At 40.0% G+C, this 20,306-nt stretch overlaps 3 protein-coding genes across 6 annotated transcripts; 2 read left to right on the forward strand and 1 right to left on the reverse strand.

Moving 5' to 3' along the window:
* Nucleotides 1–913: 913 nt before the first annotated feature.
* On the reverse strand, nt 914–2,017 carry LOC146622935 (transmembrane protein 238-like). Its single transcript, XM_085365536.1, has 2 exons — nt 1,948–2,017; nt 914–1,245 (listed from the first exon to the last, which is right to left on the reverse strand). Exon 2 carries the CDS (start codon nt 1,241–1,243, stop codon nt 914–916), a length of 330 nt encoding a protein of 109 aa, XP_085221662.1. The 5' UTR covers nt 1,244–1,245; nt 1,948–2,017.
* A 421-nt stretch (nt 2,018–2,438) lies between these two features.
* ccdc106a (coiled-coil domain containing 106a) lies at nt 2,439–6,474 on the forward strand. Of its 3 annotated transcripts, none has more exons than XM_085365537.1 (8): nt 2,439–2,525; nt 2,944–3,036; nt 3,126–3,224; nt 3,343–3,564; nt 3,772–3,828; nt 3,942–4,220; nt 4,344–4,508; nt 5,207–6,474. In XM_085365537.1, the coding sequence occupies exons 2-8, from the start codon at nt 2,967–2,969 to the stop codon at nt 5,521–5,523; spliced, it is 1,209 nt and encodes a 402-aa protein (XP_085221663.1). In that variant the 5' UTR covers nt 2,439–2,525; nt 2,944–2,966; the 3' UTR covers nt 5,524–6,474. The 3 variants fall into 3 exon arrangements, with proteins under 3 accessions (XP_085221663.1, XP_085221665.1, XP_085221664.1); XM_085365539.1 differs by having other exon boundaries at nt 2,949–3,036; XM_085365538.1 differs by lacking the exon at nt 2,439–2,525 and having other exon boundaries at nt 2,768–3,036.
* A 1,867-nt stretch (nt 6,475–8,341) lies between these two features.
* u2af2a (U2 small nuclear RNA auxiliary factor 2a) lies at nt 8,342–15,576 on the forward strand. Of its 2 annotated transcripts, none has more exons than XM_085365540.1 (12): nt 8,342–8,903; nt 10,093–10,234; nt 11,610–11,645; nt 11,922–12,025; nt 12,398–12,549; nt 12,679–12,795; nt 12,900–13,056; nt 13,157–13,236; nt 13,699–13,821; nt 13,908–13,994; nt 14,745–14,993; nt 15,092–15,576. In XM_085365540.1, exons 1-12 carry the CDS (start codon nt 8,855–8,857, stop codon nt 15,224–15,226), a joined length of 1,431 nt encoding a protein of 476 aa, XP_085221666.1. In that variant the 5' UTR covers nt 8,342–8,854; the 3' UTR covers nt 15,227–15,576. The 2 variants fall into 2 exon arrangements, with proteins under 2 accessions (XP_085221666.1, XP_085221667.1); XM_085365541.1 differs by having other exon boundaries at nt 12,900–13,038.
* The last annotated feature ends 4,730 nt before the right edge of the window (nt 15,577–20,306 follow it).

Raw genomic sequence — 20,306 nt, forward strand, 5'->3', positions numbered from 1 at the left:
ATGCATCAAAAACATATAAGCTGGTGATGTGGCTTCTCTCGTAGCTGCTGTGTACATACTTTGTTGTTAATTGTGAACTGGAGACAGATTTTTGGTCTCGCACCATAAACACAATCAGACATTTTATTGTCTTATTAAAGCTCCATCTTTTGTGATGTATATTTTTTGGGTATTCCTGCCATGAGTGTTAACTCAATTTCTACCTGTTCACAGTGCTTGAGGTGTCTGTATTGAAAATATATCCGATATCCCCTCGCTTAAAGGAACAACTTCAGAAGCTGTTGTTAAAAATGTTTTATTTTCTCAATTGGCTGTTTGCTTGACGTCTTCCTTTGGATGTTATGCAATTCTTTTAATTTCAGTTATGTTTGGATTTCTGTTCTTGTTTTCCTTGTAAAATAAGGGAGATAAAATCTTTCAAATGTCCTTTGCAGTATTTATATGCAGTTTGTGCACACATGTTGATGTCGTAGCGGCTCTGTATCCTTCTTTGAAATTATGTTTTGACTCAACCTTGTGCAAATATGATTAACAGCTGAAGGCATTTTAATAACAATAATGTACAATCCTTAGCTTTGAGTGATTCTGCTGCCATAATCTGGTCCAGCAATATGACACAAGTAAATGAATGAATAATTTTCAATTAGCACTGTGAGACAATGTTGCAGATTCATGTCTTCAACCTCTATAAATTATTCCTTTTATATATTAGGTAAAGATGAAACAAACATAGTTTTCTTAATAGAAAATAGCACAACAGATCGTTTTTAAGTAAATGAGGTGGTGTCAGCAAAGGAAGTATTTGTAAAGAGTCAAACCGTAATGACACTCCTTTGCCTCAGGCAGTCTGGCCTGCTGCCTAAATAAGGACAGCCCAAGTCAGTTAGTCTTTGGTCCAGTGAGGCTTCTCTACCTACGATGGACTGCTTTGGGTCCTGGGCAGCCGTATCCTGCGACTCAGGTTGCGGGCAAGTCTGTCCACAGCTCCACCCACAACTCCACCAAGCTCTATTTTGGAGGTTAGACCCTCAATGTTTCCACTGTACCACATGACCCAGCCTGCTAGGGAAAACAGCACCAGCAGAGCTCCCGAGTACACCAGCAGATCCCCAAAGTCTTGACCTTTGATCTCCAGTGGGGCAAAGACCCCCAGCAGCAGGGATATCACACCGAGCAGGTCCATCAGCACAGCAAACACCAGAGCCAGCTTACAGTGGGACAACCCATCATACTTCGGTGCCATTACTGCACTGAAAGAGAGAGGGAGGGAAGCTTGTTCCTTTAACATATCAGCTTTTATATCTTTTGACTCCATTGTTAAAAATAGATACATAAAATATTTAAACAAAGTCATATTTACAACATATTATTGGGGCGACCGTGGCTCAGGGGGTTGGGAAGCGTATCTGTAACCGGAAGATCGCCGGTTCGATGCCCGGGCTCTTTGTCCTGGTCGTTGTGTCCTTGGGCAAGACACTTTACCCTACTTGCCTACTGGTGTTGGCCAGAGGGGCCGATGGCGCGATATGGCAGCCTCGCTTCTGTCAGTCTGCCCCAGGGCAGCTGTGGCTACAACCGTAGCTGCCTCCACCAGTGTGTGAATGTGAGAGTGAATGAATAGTGGCATTGTAAAGCGCTTTGGATGCCTTGAAAAGCGCTATATAAATCCAATCCATTAATATTATTGATTTTCACACATCTCTACCTAAAAATAATTTTAAAAGAAGCTAACAATATAAAAAAATGTGTGTGTGTATATATATATATATATGTGTGTGTGTGTGTAAAAATGGGAGTAATGTTGATAGCACTGTTTACACCGGCCATGCCACACTTATAACACCTGTGGATGCGCCTTTAACGCCTTTTACAAACAGATTTTACTGTTTACATGAGCTAAAAAAAAACATTTTACCAAACAAAAAACACACAAACTCAAAACAGAACACTTACCCCCTTCTACGTTGTTGAGTACTTAAAAGTCAAATGTTTCTACGCTTTTGTTGTCCTTCCGCATACAGTTTGTCAGAAGCGACCAGTAGACAAAGCTGAAACCTGACACCTCGTCACCTGTTCAACCTGTCCTGTAGTTTTCCTACACCAGAGGAAAAACAATGAAATGTTTCGAAACAAGTGAGTGGAAGTTACGGTATTTTATTTTTGTTTTTTTACAAGTAACATTTTATCAAGAAACATGAGTTTAAAAGTAAAAGGTTTCCCAAATATCTTCAAATAATATATACATTTTATATAAATATACCTAAACGTTTATATTTACTTATATATTTAACTATACACACGCATTAAATACCGTCGTTCAAAAAACCCCAACACTTTTCCTAAAATAAAAGTATCTGCAGCGGGCGGTCATCCGGAAGTGACGTCAGAGTCTCGGTAGAAAAAAAACCCCCGATAATTGTTATTGTTAGCTTGTTAGCTAGCCGACGAACTGGTGAAATGGAGATATGACGGAGTTATAACGTCTTATTACATGTGCAAGACTAAGTTATTACAAACATAAAGTGGTATGTAACAGTTTCTGCAGATGATATTCGTAACTCGGGGATTTTAACAATGTGAGAGTGAAATCATTAAACTTGAGGGTGCAGAAAGAAATGGATTGTAATTTTATATTGTAGCTAATTTTTTGTGCTAATATTACAGGACGCTAACATAGGGCTCTCTTCTGAGCGCCGTAGCAGGGCGCTACAAACTTATGTTTGAGTAATACAATCAGTTTCACTGTTTTAATTTCTAATTGCATGGGAGAGAGCTGTGTGATAAAATTAGCTATGCTTTGTAGGCTCACTGCGTATGCATAAAGCACAACACCCCCACGTTGTGAAAGGTTTCCGGTGAGCTGTAGCTGTTTAGATAAATGTGAGCACATCATCGCTAAATGTAACAAAGTCACTGAAGACACCTTTTAAACTGTGCACCAAGCAAAGGTTTGTCTGTGGTGTGAGATGGAGGACGGAAACAGGAATGATGCTGCGTCCACATCCAAGAGCCACGCAGGCTCACTCCACCTGCAGAGTAAGATTTCGAAGTGGTCCCAGCACATATGGCCGTCCTGTCTTTGGGTCAAGCATGATAATTAATTTGTTTACGTTGTCTCTTCTCAGCGCCAAAAAATGAGGACGCCTATGAAATTTCCATCCCCTATGAGGAGGGCAACTTTGAGCAGCAGGGATTTTTTAACCAGAGTGATCAAAATTTTGATGGTGAACATCCGCATCAATACTTTAAATCTACTCTACAATAACTTAATTCCATACACACAATCTGTTGATGTGCATTATTAGTTATTGGCCAGACTAACTATCCATCGATACTCTTCAGAGTCACCGTCATCTGCTGGACCATCTCCAGTCAACAATTCCTACATGGTGATCACCAACCTGCGGACCCAGCTGCAGATCTCTCTAGAGAAAAACTCTTGGCTTCAGAAAAGAATTGAGGACTTGGAAGAGGAGAGGGACTTTCTCCGTTGCCAGCTGGACCGCTTCATCTTTTCCACAAAGAGCCATGGACAGGAGCAGAGTCAGAGCCAATACAGTAATGGTGAGGACAGGGGGCAGGTGTGAGTTAATAACACATCCAACAGTTTTACCCGTGGTTAATCCATGTAGGGGACTGGCAGCTATCCTATCTGTCACTGGGGGAGAAGATGGGTTCATTAATGTTAGTTGGTCAACGAGAAACTGATTTTTTAGCAAGTCTATTAGAATCAAAAAAATTTTTTATCTCTTGTTATTTTTTTCTCTTAAGGATATGAATCAAGACGATTTAACTGGAGGGCAAGAAGAGAGGAAGATCGTCCTGCTGGTAAAAATTTGAAAAGTCATAATTAGACATACCCAAACAGCCTGTTAATGTTATACTTTATTTCATATATTTGGGCTTAGCTTGCAGATTCTCAGGTTTCCTTCTTTTTGTAGAACAACAGAAGACCGACTCTCAGCATTTCCCCTCACGTCACTTTATGCAGCGAAGGCCTGGTCCTCCAACTATGGTGACTTCGAAAAACCACGTGTCCAGTCCATTGACCAATCAGCTTGCATCTATGAATGCTCTCTTCAACTCCACACAATCCCAAGCCATTCTGCAAGGCCATAGCCATAGTACTTCCAGTACAGCCAGTGGCAGCAGTGGCAACAGTAGCAGTGCTGCAAGGTCATCCATGAATGAAATGAGTGGGCATAGCAACGTACGTCCAGGTAATATACATGACACGGCATAAAGCTTTGAATCACCGTAATTAACTGAATGCAATCAGTGCTTTATACATGTTGTCTTTTAACTATTGGGTTTAGTTAAATAGAACATTTTTGTCTCGTCAGATTCCCTTTCACTATTGGGAGAATCAGATGAGTATCTTGAGCAGGATAGCTACATTGAGGAGGAGGAAATGATATCAGGGGAAGATGTGATGTCAGACGCCATTAACAGCAACAGACAGTTAAAAAGAAGGCGGGTCTTCAGACCTCCAAGAGAGCGACAAAGAGGTGAGGAAGGGAAAATCTCAACATTGCAGTGTCCTTAATACTGACTGTATATAAAAGCTGGACATGGCTTTTGGGTGTTGTTGACTGATTAACAAAACATAAAGACAGAGCAGAGCAGGAGCAAACTAACTGAAACCAAGAGGTGATTAAAACAACAAAACACACAACATGAAGTGCAACAAATCACAAAACTGATAGCAAATCACAAAAGCCTTGGGTCCAAGACCGAGGGACTACGATACTGGGTGTCTTAAACCTGTGTTCTTTCTAATGACCAGCAGGCTGCAACTCCTGGTTGAAAAAATTTAACCCATAAAAAGAATACACTTGATTCCTGATGAGCTGATAGTTTCAATCGTTAGTTTCTAATCTTGTTTAATACAGCATTAGGTTAATTCTGTAAAATGTGGTCCCATTTAAAATACAATAGATGATAAAATGTAGTTATGATTTAGTGTGTGGATGCCTTTTGACGTACAAGTCGCTACCTGTGGTGTGAGTGTGCACTGCCCTCTCTTTCTCAGTCAGATTTGTGACATCTGGCCACAAAAATGTCAAGTTAATGGTTAAAAATAGTATTTCACAAACCGCTGTGTTACATCCTGGCTGTTTAATCTGTCTTTTACATACTATGGTCATGAGTTACCACAATGCTCATGAGATTGTAGCTGACTCACCTGTGTGTTTTTCTTCTTCAGTGAAAGATGCTGCTGGAGTGCTTTTCCGTTACAAGAAGATCCTACTTACATACCAGCGACTAAAAAATATGTCCAAAGCCTTCCAAATTCATGGCGTTGACCGCAACACAGTGGCGTCTACCACGCCCATTGCTGAGCTGCTGCTAGTCGCCCCAGAGAAGGTGGCAGAGGTGGGGGAGTTCGATCCATCCAAGGAGAAGCTGCTGGATTATGCCCGGCGCTGCTACACTGCCCTGGATGAAGAGACACTTAACAGAGTCCAAGCCCTGAAGAAGAATAACCTGCTTCTGCCCATCTCCTACAGGTTCAGACACTAAGGAAAGAAAGAGAGAATAATGGGAGATCTCTCTAAACAACAACTGTGGTTTGAGTAGTAAAAGGAAAGGCAGTTAGGTTCTGCTGGCTAGCTCACTCCCAAGAAACAATATTAAGATCATTTTATTGTTATTATTTATTATTATTTTGCTATCTCAGCAATCTAGTTTTGGCCATGTAACCTGGGACAAACCCTTCACGTGTTACTTTTACAAACATCCTACACGTTTGTTGTTTGTCCTTCGACAAATCTTCACTGCAGTGGGTATTGAGGATGTGGGGTGCCTGCTGCAGACAGAAAGAAAAAAAACACGCTTCTGTTGTTGAGGCCAGGAGGGTATGTCTGTGTGATCCAGATTTGGTGAAAAACAATGTGTCTTTACCAGGATTATAGAGGAGACTGCTTTTTTCAGTACTTAAATGAGCATCTTTAGCTTACCTCATTTAGGGCTCAGCCTTTATTGTGCAGAGCTGCACTGTTGTTTCCTTTTCTGTTTACAAAATCTGAATCAGCTAGAGGTTACGGGTTCAGTGTTTTACTGTCAAGATCATTTTGCAGCATGAATGAACACTTGGTAGATTTCAGAGGCAGGTGGAGTTTCAGGCAATGCATTCCTTCTAAACCAGCCAACTATGGCATAAAGCTTTGGTGGATCTGACCTTGGAACAAATTAGAATATCTAAACCGCTTAGGTATGGTAAACATCAATAATAGGGTCATAAATGACCACTCTGTCATGTTAGTCATTAAAATATCTTGGTTGCTTAAGGGTTAGTAATAATAGTAATATGACTTCCAGCTGCTCTTGTGTCTGCATTACTCTGTTGTTTCACTGAGGAGTGCACTAATCCTTTTTTGTACATGACCTGCACTAAATTACAGTAGATGTCATTTCTTATGCTTCTGATACCAAGGCTTCTGTAATGCATTGTGACACTAACACATTTTTGTAAAATACGGTTTTGGAGCCTTTAAAATGATTATTACTATACTGGTTTTCTGTAACATTGTGTAACTTTTGGTTCCTTGTGAAAAATTGTGAAACATTTTTACAGTGTCACTTACAACTTTAGCAAAAGCAGCTTTCTCATGATGACAAAAGATGTTTTATTCCTTCTCAATGCTTTCTCGATGCCGCTGCAAGTGCATGTTAAAGAGATCTTCAGTGAGCTGTAGTTTATAGGGATCTTTTACATTTCAAAGTGGCACACACATTGACTATAATGTACAGTAATGTATAGTGTGTGTTCCAGTGAAGTGAGACAGTAAGTTCTGTTAGAATAAAACAGACTAAGTTACAGTGGAATACTGTGACCTTATATCTCAATAACCTGTTTTCCTAACAGTGATAAGTACTCCAATTTGTGGAACTCAAGCCATTTTAGTGTTTGGTTGTGGAGCTAAAGAGCAGACAGTGAATCTGCTGCAGAGCCTTTTAAAGGTCATACCAGTGTGCAGTGTTTAAATAATGTAACGTATTATTCACCTAATGTATAGTAAGACTCAGAATTCATTACAGCATAGATTTCATACGAAAATGTAGATTTATTTGTCTGTAAAATTGCACAGCTCCACTGTTTATGACTCATGAACTCTACTGTTAAAACATAATACTAATTAAAAGATTTCATTTCTGATAAGTAGTGCGAACTTCTAATTTTATTTCTACTTTAATGGATTTGTTGCATTGCTGGTGCTGGGTAAGATGTGAGGAGACGTCAGGTTACAATAAATAGGTGATAAAATGTCTTAGTAAGTTATTGTGGTACCACCAGATACCAGACCAGCTTCTATGTCTCAGAGATTCGACTGAAGGGATGGAGGATAATTTTTCCAAAGATATTTCCTCATTTTTACTGCTTTGATACTGTCCAACATGTCAGTCCAAAAAGTTCCAAATTGATGTTTAAATGGGTGAAAACGGGTGAGTGTGATTGTCAAAGCTCACAGTGCTGTGAAAAAGTGTTTCCCTCTTCTTCGGTTCTTAGTTTTTTGCACATTTGTCAGACTTGCGTGTTTTAGATCATTAAAAATGTTTTAATACTAGCCAAAGACAACCCAAGTAAATACAATATTTCATTTATTAAGGGGAAAAAAGAACTGCAATCAAGTGTTTGCAATAACTGGCACTGACTCATTCACATCGCTGTGGAGGAATTTTGGCCCACTGTTGTTTGCCAAATTGTTTTAATTCAGCCACCTTGGAAAGTTTTGCAGCAGAAATGACTTGTTTAAGGTCATACCAAAGCATCTCAATCACATTTAAATCCAGACTTTAAATAGGCCACTCCAAAACTTTTTTAGAGGTGGACTTACTGGTGTGTTTCAGATCATTGCCCTGCTCCATAACCCAAGTAAGCCTCAGGGCACAAACTTATGGACAGAATGTTTTGCTTCAGGATTTTTTGGTAGAATTCATGATTTCAGTAATTACAGCAAGTTGACCAGGCCCTGAGCCAGAAGACAAGACAGCAGTCAGGTTTGCAGTAGGAGTGACAGATGGGTTCAGAGTGTGGGTGGGATTATTTCAAGTGTTGGGCTGATGTTGAAGGTAAGAAGAGAGAGTGATATGGAGGCCTGTGGCGACCCCTAAGGAAGAAGTAAAAAAAAAAAAAAAGCAGTTTAAGACTGAAGTTAAAGGTTTCATCTTCACTTGAACTACAAAATAAAACTTTGACACTTTGGGACTCAGCATGTCCTTAGCAGATAAATTAACTCTGATGGGAAAAGAATAAAAAACAAGCGAAAACGGACACCGGAGCGTCTCTTCTTTCTCACTCACCGGAAACAAGGCATTCATCAACTTCCTGTGTCACGGAGCTCCAGGGAGACGGAGCAAAAAAAGCGGGCATACCGAAGTCTTAATTGTTTTCTCTAGCTTCGAAATATTTGAAAGCGCATATATTTGTCTTGTAAAGCCGAACAACTGGCTCCCGTGGATCATTAACTCCCCGGATCCGCTTTGGGCTCCGAAAAGAAGCTCATTCATTCGGCGTTGGTAGCTAGCTAGGAGCCACGGGCCCACTATTCTTCTGGACTTTGCTACAAGCTAGTTAGCTAACGTTAGCAGGCTAACCCATGCGAACACGTTTTCTTTATCAATGATTCTGCTGTTACGTTGTAAACAAATACTTTGCCGCTAATATATGTTCTAGTTAAACATTTTCGATAAATCTGTCGTTAGGTAAGCTACTAGTCGAGGCTAACTTTCCGGAGCTGCATCTGCAAGACACTTGTTTTTAAAAGTGTTGTTCACTTTGTTGCTAGCTTAAGCTAGCCACCGCCAACTGAGCAACGCAATCTCCGAAAGCGTAGCAGGCTTCAGCAGAGAGATGTCGGACTTCGACGAATTCGAAAGACAGTTATCTGAAAACAAACAAGGTAAATCACTTTTTCTTTTTGCATCAGCATTTAGAAACGCCAATGGTGCCTTTGTTTGTACAGGCCGCCATCAGTGTATCCTACTGTGGCCATGTCTATTTACTGGAACAGTATTAGCAAATTACTAGCCTACAGTTTTACGGGAATATTGCTCGTCATTTTATTCTGTTGGATGAGCATTTTTCCGACTTTTCTGTAAGTTTACCGGTAACCAAATACAAACTAAATAAAGGTTACTGTTTCTTTAAAGCAGCTGACTGAATAATTGGTGCAGCTAGCATTCATTCTTTGCAGCTGTTGCGTGCACTGAACGTTTCTAATCCAGATTACTGTTACTACTAGATTATTGCCTCTAACTTTTCGACACACAACCAGTAACTGTACCAGTTAAAAAAAAACTTATCCGACACAGACTGTTTTCAAGGTAGATTTGTATAGATACACGCACACTATGAGCTGCATCCGTGTAGTGGATGGGGTTTATTAAATTCTACGAGCTGTTATTCACGTTATTAATCTATAAAAGCTGTGGTCTTGTTTTTAAAATGCTACCATAACCAGTATTTATTTATAAAATGCTAACGTAACCACTTTAGCATTTCCTTATAATTTCAAATATCCTGCTGTATAGCACTACAAGGCTTATGGTCTTATGTCTATGTAAAGTTTATTTGGTTTATTTTACCAATCTGTAAATTAAGCTATGTGTACACCCATACGGTACACAGGACTAATATTGTGTGGTCTCTCCATAGGGCTTCAGAAATACCTTGTGGCCTATGGACATGGGCTTTTTGTTCAACCATAGACAGGGAGCAGTGGATCTTTTTGGGTCCTGTAGGTTGTGAGTGGATATTCTGTATCCAGCTTGTCTGAATGGATCCTACAAATACTCTTTCAAATTGTTATGATGCAGTTTTGAGGCTGTGTTAATCCTTTGAGCCATTCTTCATGGCCCTTGCAGTTTTTTTTTTCTTTTGCTATCTAGGAGTGCAAGGCAGTGGGAACGAGGTGTAGTTGGATGTGGATTGTACATTTCAATTAAACATCCACAAGATGATCAGTGTTAAGTGTCACCTCTCACTGGTTTTAATGCTGTGGCTAATTGGTGTATATCCCCAGCTAGCTATGTATCCCATTTATGTGCAGTCATGCAAGTTATTAAACACTTAATATTTAATTCCTACAGCTGAAAGGGACAAAGAGAACCGCCACCACCGTCGGTCCTCGTCCCGCAGTCGCAGCAGAGAGAGGAAGAGGAGGAGCAGAGACAGGGACAGACGCAGCAGAGACCGCCGTGGAGACAGTAAGGAGCGGAGACACAGACGCAGGTTAGTACCACATCTGGGCCAACAAGCAGTCAAAGCTACTGTGTTGCATCAAGAATCGCCCCACTATACTGGAATGTAGTGTACATTGTATAGTCATCACACTGGCCGAAAATAAAGCATCTGCAAAGAATAGATCAGATTATATTAACCTCTGGACACCTTCTTAGTACAATGATGAAAGCTACTTGTGAGTCCAAGTAAACTTGGATCTCACAAACATGTAAACACTAAATTTTTGAAGTTTTAAATTGCCCTATATATATGCAATACAAATGTGTTGAAACACCAGCTTGTCTAAACACCCTCGACTTTGCACTGACATCGTGCCGCACAGTAGGTGGCTGCAAATTCCAAACTCAAGCACATGCGCACAAAAAACTGACACTATAAAAATTTGTTATGTTTGCAAAATGCAGCCCTCTCCTTCCTGGCTTTTGCTGTCATCTGTTCTTTTTCTTTTGTTTGTTTGTTTGGTTTTTCTGTCTTAATAGCATATTGTGTTGCTGTTCAGGACAACAAATGCACTTAAACACATTAATCAGAACTAAAAACTAGCTTAGGCAATGAGCTTCTGCCACTTCCTGTCGACTGTGGAACTCATCATGCAGAATATCAAGAGTCAAAACTGTTTTTTAAAAAGAATTTCAGGTCTATTAATAAAACTCCAGAAAGAATCTTTTCTGAAACGTAGATTATTTGCATATTCACTCTGAAGTTGCATAATATCGGGTGTCTCTGAAATGTGCTCCCACTTTTTCTCGTGACAAGCCTGATCTGCAGTCTTTGATCAAATCTCGTTAAGCTTCTTGCTGTGGGAAAATTGTCCGTTCTTCTAAGAACATCATCTTTGATACCAAAGAGATGAAAGCTTGCCTGTTGACGGGGCAACACATAACCGTATGTGTTTATGCTCACGATTAGCCAGTCTTTCCTTCACTTTCACCTTTGGATTGCATTTATATACAATAACTTCTCATTTGAAGTCACACATCTCCTTTGTGACTGCTTCATTATGTTCACTCTCTTGCGGACTTCTGCAAAGTTTTCCAGTTTCCTGCTTCTTATTGGCTGTGAATGTGACCTCTTTGCTTGACTGCTGCTTGACTCTTTTCTTTCTCGGTACCAGTATAAAACGCGTTACTTGCAGATATGCAGTGTGAGTAGTTAAAAAGATGTAATATCTGGCTCCTCAATTTTTAACTATGTAATTTATGCTTTCATTGCCTCATTAATAGTTTGAATTCGTGCCAGCTGTGAGGCTCACTTAGTGACTGACTTGTATTCAAAATGGAAGCTCTAATTTTGTCAAGTGGAAATGTTGGTTAATGTGTTTATTATTTGAGAGAAATGTGAAACCCTTCCGATGTCATTTCAGCTCACCATCCAGCTTCCCCCAGGACAATGCTGGAAGGTAATACAGCAAACTAACACAAAGCTGGTTTGTGCATTACTGCAGCAACTGGATTTTAATTATCTTCTTAGATTCTGTCTACCGTTTAGTATGTAAATAACTGCCTGGATGAGGGTTTTCTATCCCTTTTATCATCTTTAACATGAGTTTTACAGTGTTGTGATTGAAATGTAGTCTGTTTTGTTCATTTCTGAAATCAAACCATCGTTTCCTGTAGTAGTCCAGTGTGAGCTAATGAGAGATATGTTACATGATGATTGTGTGTTCCTCAAACAGCCGTTCTCCCCACCGTGAGAAGAAGAAGAAGGTGAAGAAGTACTGGGATGTCCCTCCACCTGGTTTTGAACACATCACTCCCATGCAGTACAAAGCCATGCAAGGTAACCATCCATTTTCCTTCTCGTCTCATCTATTTATATGTTTACTACAATATTTGATTCTGCCTTACTTGAATGAAAGACACCTTTAAAGTGGATCTATTATGCTCTTCCTTATTTTCCCATCATATTTTAAACATAGTCAGTGTGTGTAAAATTACTCGTTTTCACCCTTAACAGAAACATAGTAGAACTAAGGGGCTATACCAAGGCCCAGCTTAAGATGAAAAATGATTAATGGAGTCCAAAAATGCAAAATATGAAGAATAGAAATGAGCATAATAGTTCCACGTTTATGTGCGTATTAATCTGCCACATGGCTTTATTGAAACAACAGAATGAGGTTGTTAAATATTTCCTGTCTTCACGCTCCAGCTGCAGGCCAGATCCCAGCTACAGCCCTCCTGCCGACCATGACTCCAGATGGCCTGGCTGTTACTCCAACCCCAGTACCTGTAGTGGGTAGCCAGATGACCCGACAGGCTCGTCGGCTCTATGTGGGCAATATCCCCTTTGGTATCACAGAGGTGAGTAACAGGACAGCATTTGACTTTGGCTCCTGCCCTATAAACATCCTGCAGTAATTTATACTTGTGTTTGGTTGTTATTGTGCAAATTAACACAATCTATTATTTTTTCCCCTCCCTTATGTTTAGGAGTCAATGATGGACTTCTTTAATGCCCAGATGCGTTTGGGTGGTCTTACTCAGGCCCCCGGCAATCCCGTTCTTGCAGTACAGATCAATCAGGATAAGAACTTTGCCTTCCTTGAGGTGAGTCAATTTTCCCATGAACACTGATTGTTCTCTCTTGGTATAATACTAAAACCTTATTAAAATACGCAGTTTTGAAGTCAGCCATCTTTTGTCTTGTGTAGTTCCGTTCTGTGGATGAAACAACACAGGCAATGGCCTTTGATGGCATCATCTTTCAAGGCCAGAGTCTTAAGATTCGCCGTCCCCACGATTACCAGCCCCTGCCCGGCATGAGCGAGAACCCCAGTGTCTATGTGCCTGGTATACAGACAATTAATGGTTTTTAACTCTAATTACTTCTGGCACAATTCTCAGCAAATTGTAATCTGTGTGAACTCAATTTCTCCATTAATGTTTCTGTCTGTTGCTGCTCCTGCAGGTGTGGTGTCCACAGTAGTCCCAGACTCTGCTCACAAGCTCTTCATTGGTGGCTTGCCTAACTACCTGAATGATGACCAGGTCAGTGTTTGTGCCTTAAACAGCTCATATTTTCTTATAAGTGCAGTACAGCTTGTTCAGTATCAATTGTTCTGCACAATACACTTACACACTCACCTTGCAAAATGGCCCAAACAACACTACATTGCATTCTGTTATACTTTGAGTCCTGTATTTCTCACATGACTAAAGATTAAAGAACCCCAGAGTGTACTCTGTTCTTTCTTGTGCTTTTCTGAAAAAAAAAATGTGCATACATCGGCATATAATTTCCACTAGTATTGAAACATAGAGACACTATACTTACTGTTGGAAGAAGCGAAAGAGAAGGAGCATTGTGTTATTCTTTTTATGTTTGCTGTCATGTTACCCAGTAACACATCTTGAACAGTGGTGTCATGTTGGGAGTGTCTGGTGTTCATGAGACCTGTTGGAAACCATTGGAAATGCCTTGCAGTGACCTTTATGCATCATGTGTGCTAGGTGAAAGAGCTGTTGACGTCATTTGGCCCTCTGAAGGCTTTTAACCTGGTGAAGGACAGCGCCACAGGCCTATCCAAAGGATATGCCTTTTGTGAATATGTTGATGTCAACCTTAATGACCAGGTAACCAGTCCAACAGAATATACAATGCTATCTCTGTAGTATGAGTTTTTGAAGGCATGGTTTTCAACGTTGTTATGTCATTATAGGCTATTGCTGGACTGAACGGCATGCAGCTGGGAGACAAGAAGCTTCTGGTGCAAAGAGCCAGTGTGGGATCGAAGAACGCAACTCTGGTAAGTGTCCAGGAGCTGGACAGATGACAGCGGGTGGTGGGAGGATCGATGCTCTTTTAGAGAGTGTAAAATGCATAAAGATTGTTTGGCCACTCTTCTCCAGCAATTCATGAAGTTACTCTTAAATTTAACCATTTACAAGTGCACATCTAAATGTAGTACATTTTTAGTTGCCTCCCCCTGCTTTTATTATTATTTTATAATTATTATTTTATAATAAAAGCAGGAAAAATGCATGTAGCAGCACTTTCCTTATCACTGCCTGAACTAATCTCTGTGTAGTACATCCATTCGGATTCAATTGGATACGGTACAATAATAATAAAATATGAAACAGATCGTATTTATTACTAATCGGCTATGGCCAATGAAATACTGCTGACTGAAGCTCTGCATGAAATCAGTTAAAACGTGTTCACCCGAAAACACATTTTCTCAATATTTTATGAACCAGCAGCCGACACTACCTAGGGTTAAAGCTGCAACCACACTTACGAAAACGGTGATTGGAGACCAAACTGAGTTTAAGCTGGACTGAGATTGTTTGTCTGGTGGGTGGCAGTGGCCAGTAGTTTTTTTTTTTTTTTGTTTTTGTTTTTTTTTTTGTTTTGTTTTGTTTTGTTTTGTTTTTTTAGCTGTGAAAATGGATGTAAAGAATATTAAATTGTTGGCTTTATACAGTTTACTGTAAAATGTAGAGAAAGCTGTGCTATAAAATGCCTCATCTAACCTTTGTGTGTCTCCTTCCAGTCGAGTATAAACCAGACTCCAGTGACGCTGCAGGTGCCAGGTCTGAACAGCTCCGTGACTCAGATGGGCGGTCTGCCCACGGAGGTGTTGTGCCTGATGAACATGGTGGCCCCTGAAGAGCTGTTGGATGACGAAGAGTACGAGGAGATTGTGGAGGACGTCAGGGATGAGTGCAGCAAGTACGGCCAAGTTAAAAGCATTGAGATACCTCGACCTGTCGATGGCCTGGAAGTGCCTGGAACCGGCAAGGTAGGAGCCGTTTACATTTGACTTGTGGTAAACAATGCTGTGAGATGTTACAAGCCCTCACTGCTTTTTTTTTTTTAATCTTTTTAAAAAAATTTCAGATCTTTGTGGAGTTCACATCAGTTTTTGACTCCCAGAAGGCCATGCAGGGGCTGACAGGCAGGAAGTTTGCCAACAGGGTGGTGGTGACCAAATACTGCGATCCAGACGCCTATCACCGCCGGGATTTCTGGTAGAGGGCGCATGACGAGAAGAGGGGAATGGGGAGGGTGTGCACTGCCAGTTTCCAAATCAGCCCCCAAAGTGATTTTTTTTTTTTTTTTTGTGTGTGTGTGTAGCGCAACGTTGCAGGTCGATCTGGGAGTATTATTTGTTTGGCAGTGGTGATATCCAGATTATCATTGGAGATCTTCACGAAATATTCAGCAGTTAAGACAGAATTGGAAATGGAGGAGGAGAATTTATGGGGTTTGTTTTCAGTACATAATAAAAGGGGGCTAGGTTTGGTTGCTAGTGGTGTAGCTGGGTGGGTGGGCAAGTTAAAGATTTTTGAGAAAAAAAAAGTGTGTAATAATAGGTCCAGGGGTTGGGCGAACATTTTTTATACTTTGTGAGACAGGGATGTCATTTCTGGGTGGGAGGGGGGGTGCCACACTTTAAGGTTTGTATTTAAATGGAGTTAGCCTGTTTTAAGTACATTAGGAAGGAGCCGCGGTAGGGCACTTACTGGAAGATTCTGGTTGGGGGGTAAAAAAAAAAAATGTGACAGGGAGGTTTTGGGGAGATGGAGAGGAAGATGGGAGGGCATTTTCATTTGACCATCCAGTGTAGATACACAGTAGTTGTAACATCCACTTCAGCTTTTCTGTCATCATTAGAAAGGCAAAAGAACACTCTTATTATTATTTTTTTCCTCCACCCCCTGTCTGGACTCTGTCCTTTCCTTATGTTCCTTCATTTTCATCAGACTGCTGCCCCCCACCCTTCAGGATGATCTCTAGAAAATCTGTTGTCTGATTGGACTCTATCTGAATGTCAACTGTAATTGTTCTGATACTGTGTGTAGCTTCACTGATTTCAGCTGTAATATCACCCTGCATTCAGTCCCTTAGAATAACACAAACTGCAAAAAAAAAAAGAGAATTGTTTTTTTTTTTAATTATGCGCTTTCTTGTTTTTGTTCAAATTTTTGCAACTTTTGTCACGTCCATCTTTTGTGAACAGCATTTTAAAGGTGAGATTGTTTCGTCTCAGCAGTTCAGCCCTGATTTAGTTTAAGAGACAATAAAGACAGATTGGGAGGGGATTTCATGGGGGGATATATATTTCTTCCTTACCAACAAGCCTTAATGTTATTACATGTCAATTTGCTATTGAAAGAAATATGGCTTACCCCTCTACCAATGATGTCTATATATTCATGTATGTTACTGTCTTGTCCTTCAGCCAGCTCACATTTTTCCTTGTTTCCCAGCAGATTTGGGATGTAAGATGTGTTGGACCCAGTTGTTTGTTTGTGCAGCGTCTCACCTCTGACAAGACCAAATAAACATGAGACTAATACCCACGACTCATGTTGTACTGCAGAGTGAAACTAAAATCACAAAATGCCAGATTTGTCTTTCAAAAAATTAAAATCAGAGTTAAAAGTAAAACTAATACTACAATCTCCTTCAGAAATTTGGGGGCTTTGAGGAGATTATTTAGGGAAAACAAATAAAGTAACCTGATTTTTAAATTTTAGTGTTCACTGTTAGTCATTTTTCTGCTGTTGAACTATTTGGTAATTTCACTAAATCTGAGGTCAGCTGTTGGGTTGATAGAAAACAGTCCCTGTGTACGTAGACACAATCTGCTTATCGCTCATCTCCCTCATCTTCTGCCCTGTATCCTCTGAGGACCACATGTTCAAACTGTATGGGCTTGAGACTGTGCTTTCATTTGATCCTTTGGTTTGCTTTACAGCGCTGAAAGAGAGACTGTGTCAGTGATAACACTTTAGAGATGTTACTCCTTACTTTCTGAAAATCTGCTTTTCTTTTCTTTTTTTTTTAAGTGTCTTTTAGTTTCTTTTTCTCTGGAAAAAAATGTGATTTCTTAAATGATTTAAAACCTAAAAGCCACACATAGTTTATAAAAGCAGAAGCAGTCTTTCATTTGTCCAGTTTGTTTTCAAATGTTGATTAAAACATGAATTTACATGACTGCTTTTCTTCCCTTTGTGCTTCCTTTTCCTGTGCACGCCCACATCCATTCACCACACCGTAGCACAGTTGATAATGGAGATGGAGTAGACTGGAGCTACAGTCAGCTTTACTGACCTGATAGCATAATTAATCAAACTGTGTAGTTATTGGTAATGTCCAAATGATGGTGCTATTTCACAGTCACTAGACTGACTTTTACGTAAGAGTAGTATAAACATTGGTCACACACAGGGGCCACAACTGCCTCAGTTCTTCATGGTATAGATTCAACAAGATGCTTGAAGCATTCTTCAGAGATTTTGATTCATACTGACCTGATAGTTGCGTTCAAGCAGCCAGTTTGTGATGATTTGAGCTTTGTGACATGGTGTGTCAACCTGCTGGAAGAAGTCATCAAAAGTGAATAGATATAAAGGGATGGACAACAATATTTGGGAATACTGTGGCATTTAATTGAAGCTCAGTTGCTTCTAAGGGGTCCAAAGTATGCCAAGAAAATATCCCCACACTATTACACCACACCCAGACAGCCTGAACCTCTTGTACAAGACCGGATCTTTTTTATGTTTAAGCCCAATTCTGATCCTACCAAACGAATGTTGAAGTAGAAATCCAGACGAGACAATGTTTTTCCAGTCTTCTATTGTTCAATCTAGGTGTAAATTGTAGCCTCATTTTCCTGTTTTTAGCTAACAGAGAGGAGCATGCTCTTCGGCTGCTATAGCTCTTCTGCTTCATCGTTCTGTGTGTTTTGCATTGACAAATGCTCTTCTGCATAGCTCGCTTGTAACAAGTGACTGATTGCCTGTCTTCCCATTCCTCTGATGCTCAGCTTCAACTTCAGCAGGTCATCCTGACCACGTTCTCAAGCTTTAAATGCATTGAGTTGCTGCCATGAGTGATTAGAACAGGTGTACTTAATAAAGTGACCGTGAGCATATAGTTTTCATATATATAAAAAATCCAACTGAATCATGTCAATCTTGATGATAGATTCAGGCTTATTTTGAGCCAAGTCATTTATGTTCTTCCAATTAACCCATTTATTTTTCTACATCTCACAAGGTACAAAGAGTAAGGCAGAGCAAAAGCTGGATTGTCTTATTCAGCCTGGATTTCATGTAAAATGGTTACAGGAAAGCAACTACACTCTGTCATGCAATAATATCCTGTGTCAGCTCTATCTGCATCGCTGCACCTCACTGCACAAAACCCAGCAGCAGCAGGGCCTCTGATGCAACACTCACTACCCAGTAGTTCCCTCAGGACAAAGGTAAATCAGCAGCTCTCTCATGCAGTTGAAACCATGTCCACTGGAGCAAAAATGGAGAGCTGACCCTGAGTCTTTTAGAGATGGCTGTCTGTCATGAAAGCCGCTGAATGTTATTGGCAGCCCTCTCTCAAGTGCATTGTATGCCCTCCCCAGGCCTAACGCTGCAGTAAAGGCTTGTTAATACATTATCTCCCTCTAGTGGCGGATGCAAGACTCTGGTGATGGTCATTGTCATTCTAGGCAGTGCATCCCCATTGATCTTCATTCAAAAAGATAGAACACTGCAGCAGTGGGAGAGTGCAACAGTGGAATAGAATGGACACATTGAGTACATGATCCAGTTTGTATTTAATCCACAGGAGGTTAGACGAAGTAAACACCTCACAAGAAAGAACTTAATAATACGTACATGTCAAAAACATTAGTAGAAATGTGTCCTGTTGATGTTCTTCCACCTGTGTAAAAATGTCAATGATTTGCAATAGAAGAGATCAAACATTAATGCAATGCAGACAAGCCATATTTGTAGTGTTTATCATTTAGAAAAGGGTCAATGGGCAGGAAACTGGAACTTTAAAATATGAATCTACAGAGTAACATAACTGTTACTAAACAGAACATGTAAACTGCACAAAGACTGCAGGCAGCTTATCCCAGGATGCATGAATTAATGTATAAGGTAATGGTGGTGATGAAATTTGGGAATTTATAGTTGTAGTTTACATACATTCATTCATCAATGTTATGGTAATTATGGGCTTTTAATGACCACTTTGAACTGTTCTTTTTCCCGGGTGGGAATATACGGCATCAGATATATACATCCATCATATTAATATTTGGTCTATTAGTAAATTCCATCAACATCCATCAACAAGCTTCTCGCATTTTGTGGTTGGATATTTTACTACTCTACTTGGCAGAATTGGTAGAGTTCATTAAAATTGGTTGGTTTCCTGGCACAGACACCTTTTAAGCATAAATACACAAATATACAATAGGGTTGAGTTCAGGGCTTTGGTAAGTCCATTAGCATGGCTTAGTTTAGCATTAGCTAATGTTAGCCTGCTTTTCAAAACCACTTTTGGTTTGCTTTTGTTCGGGTTGTTCCTGAACATGCTTTTGATTATTGACCCAACAGTGTCCAAGTTTCAGCCATCTTGCTGTTGATTCGAGGTGAAGATGAAGAATTTGGACCGTGGAAATGTGCTGATATACCTGAATTACTTGTACTTACATTTACATGTTTAAAATAATGGATGATCTTGGAATGTTTTTTTGGAAATAGCTTCAAGAGACCTTCACAACTTCTCTAAATCTGCAGTTCTCCTTCTTATAACTTCATTGACTTTCTTGCACTTTCCCATTGTTCCCAGCATTGGTCAGTCGAAAGAGTGACGTCAAACAAATCCTTTGCATGCTGGAAAAGAGAAACTACCCTGCCCTTGTGGTGTTAAAAGGCTCTCGAGACCTTTCAGCACCACTTATTAAAAGTTTAAGTGCACATATAGATTTGGTGTATAGCTGTTAATGTGTACCAAGACACATACATAAATATATCTTAATAAAAGCCATCCAGCAGTATGACTGAACATTAATTTTTTACTTTAATCTAGTTATTAAGTCTTACCCCTGAAAAGATTGAGGGTTTTTTCCTAACTGTCCACATCGCTCTCAGTGATCTCCAGGCGTATACCAAAAGGTCAGTTTATCTTTTGCTGTCTCAGTGGCATCTGCCTTGACAGCTGCTGTTAATAAAAATGTGTCTTTTTCTCCAGGAAGATATCATAGAGCATCGTATCAGATCAGTTACTCGTTGATCTGTTCAAAAATTAG

Source organism: Diplotaxodon limnothrissa, linkage group LG11, assembly GCF_057381915.1.
Source record: "Diplotaxodon limnothrissa isolate DT_005_m linkage group LG11, D_limnothrissa_male_GT1.1, whole genome shotgun sequence".
Classification (NCBI taxonomy): domain Eukaryota; kingdom Metazoa; phylum Chordata; class Actinopteri; order Cichliformes; family Cichlidae; genus Diplotaxodon; species Diplotaxodon limnothrissa.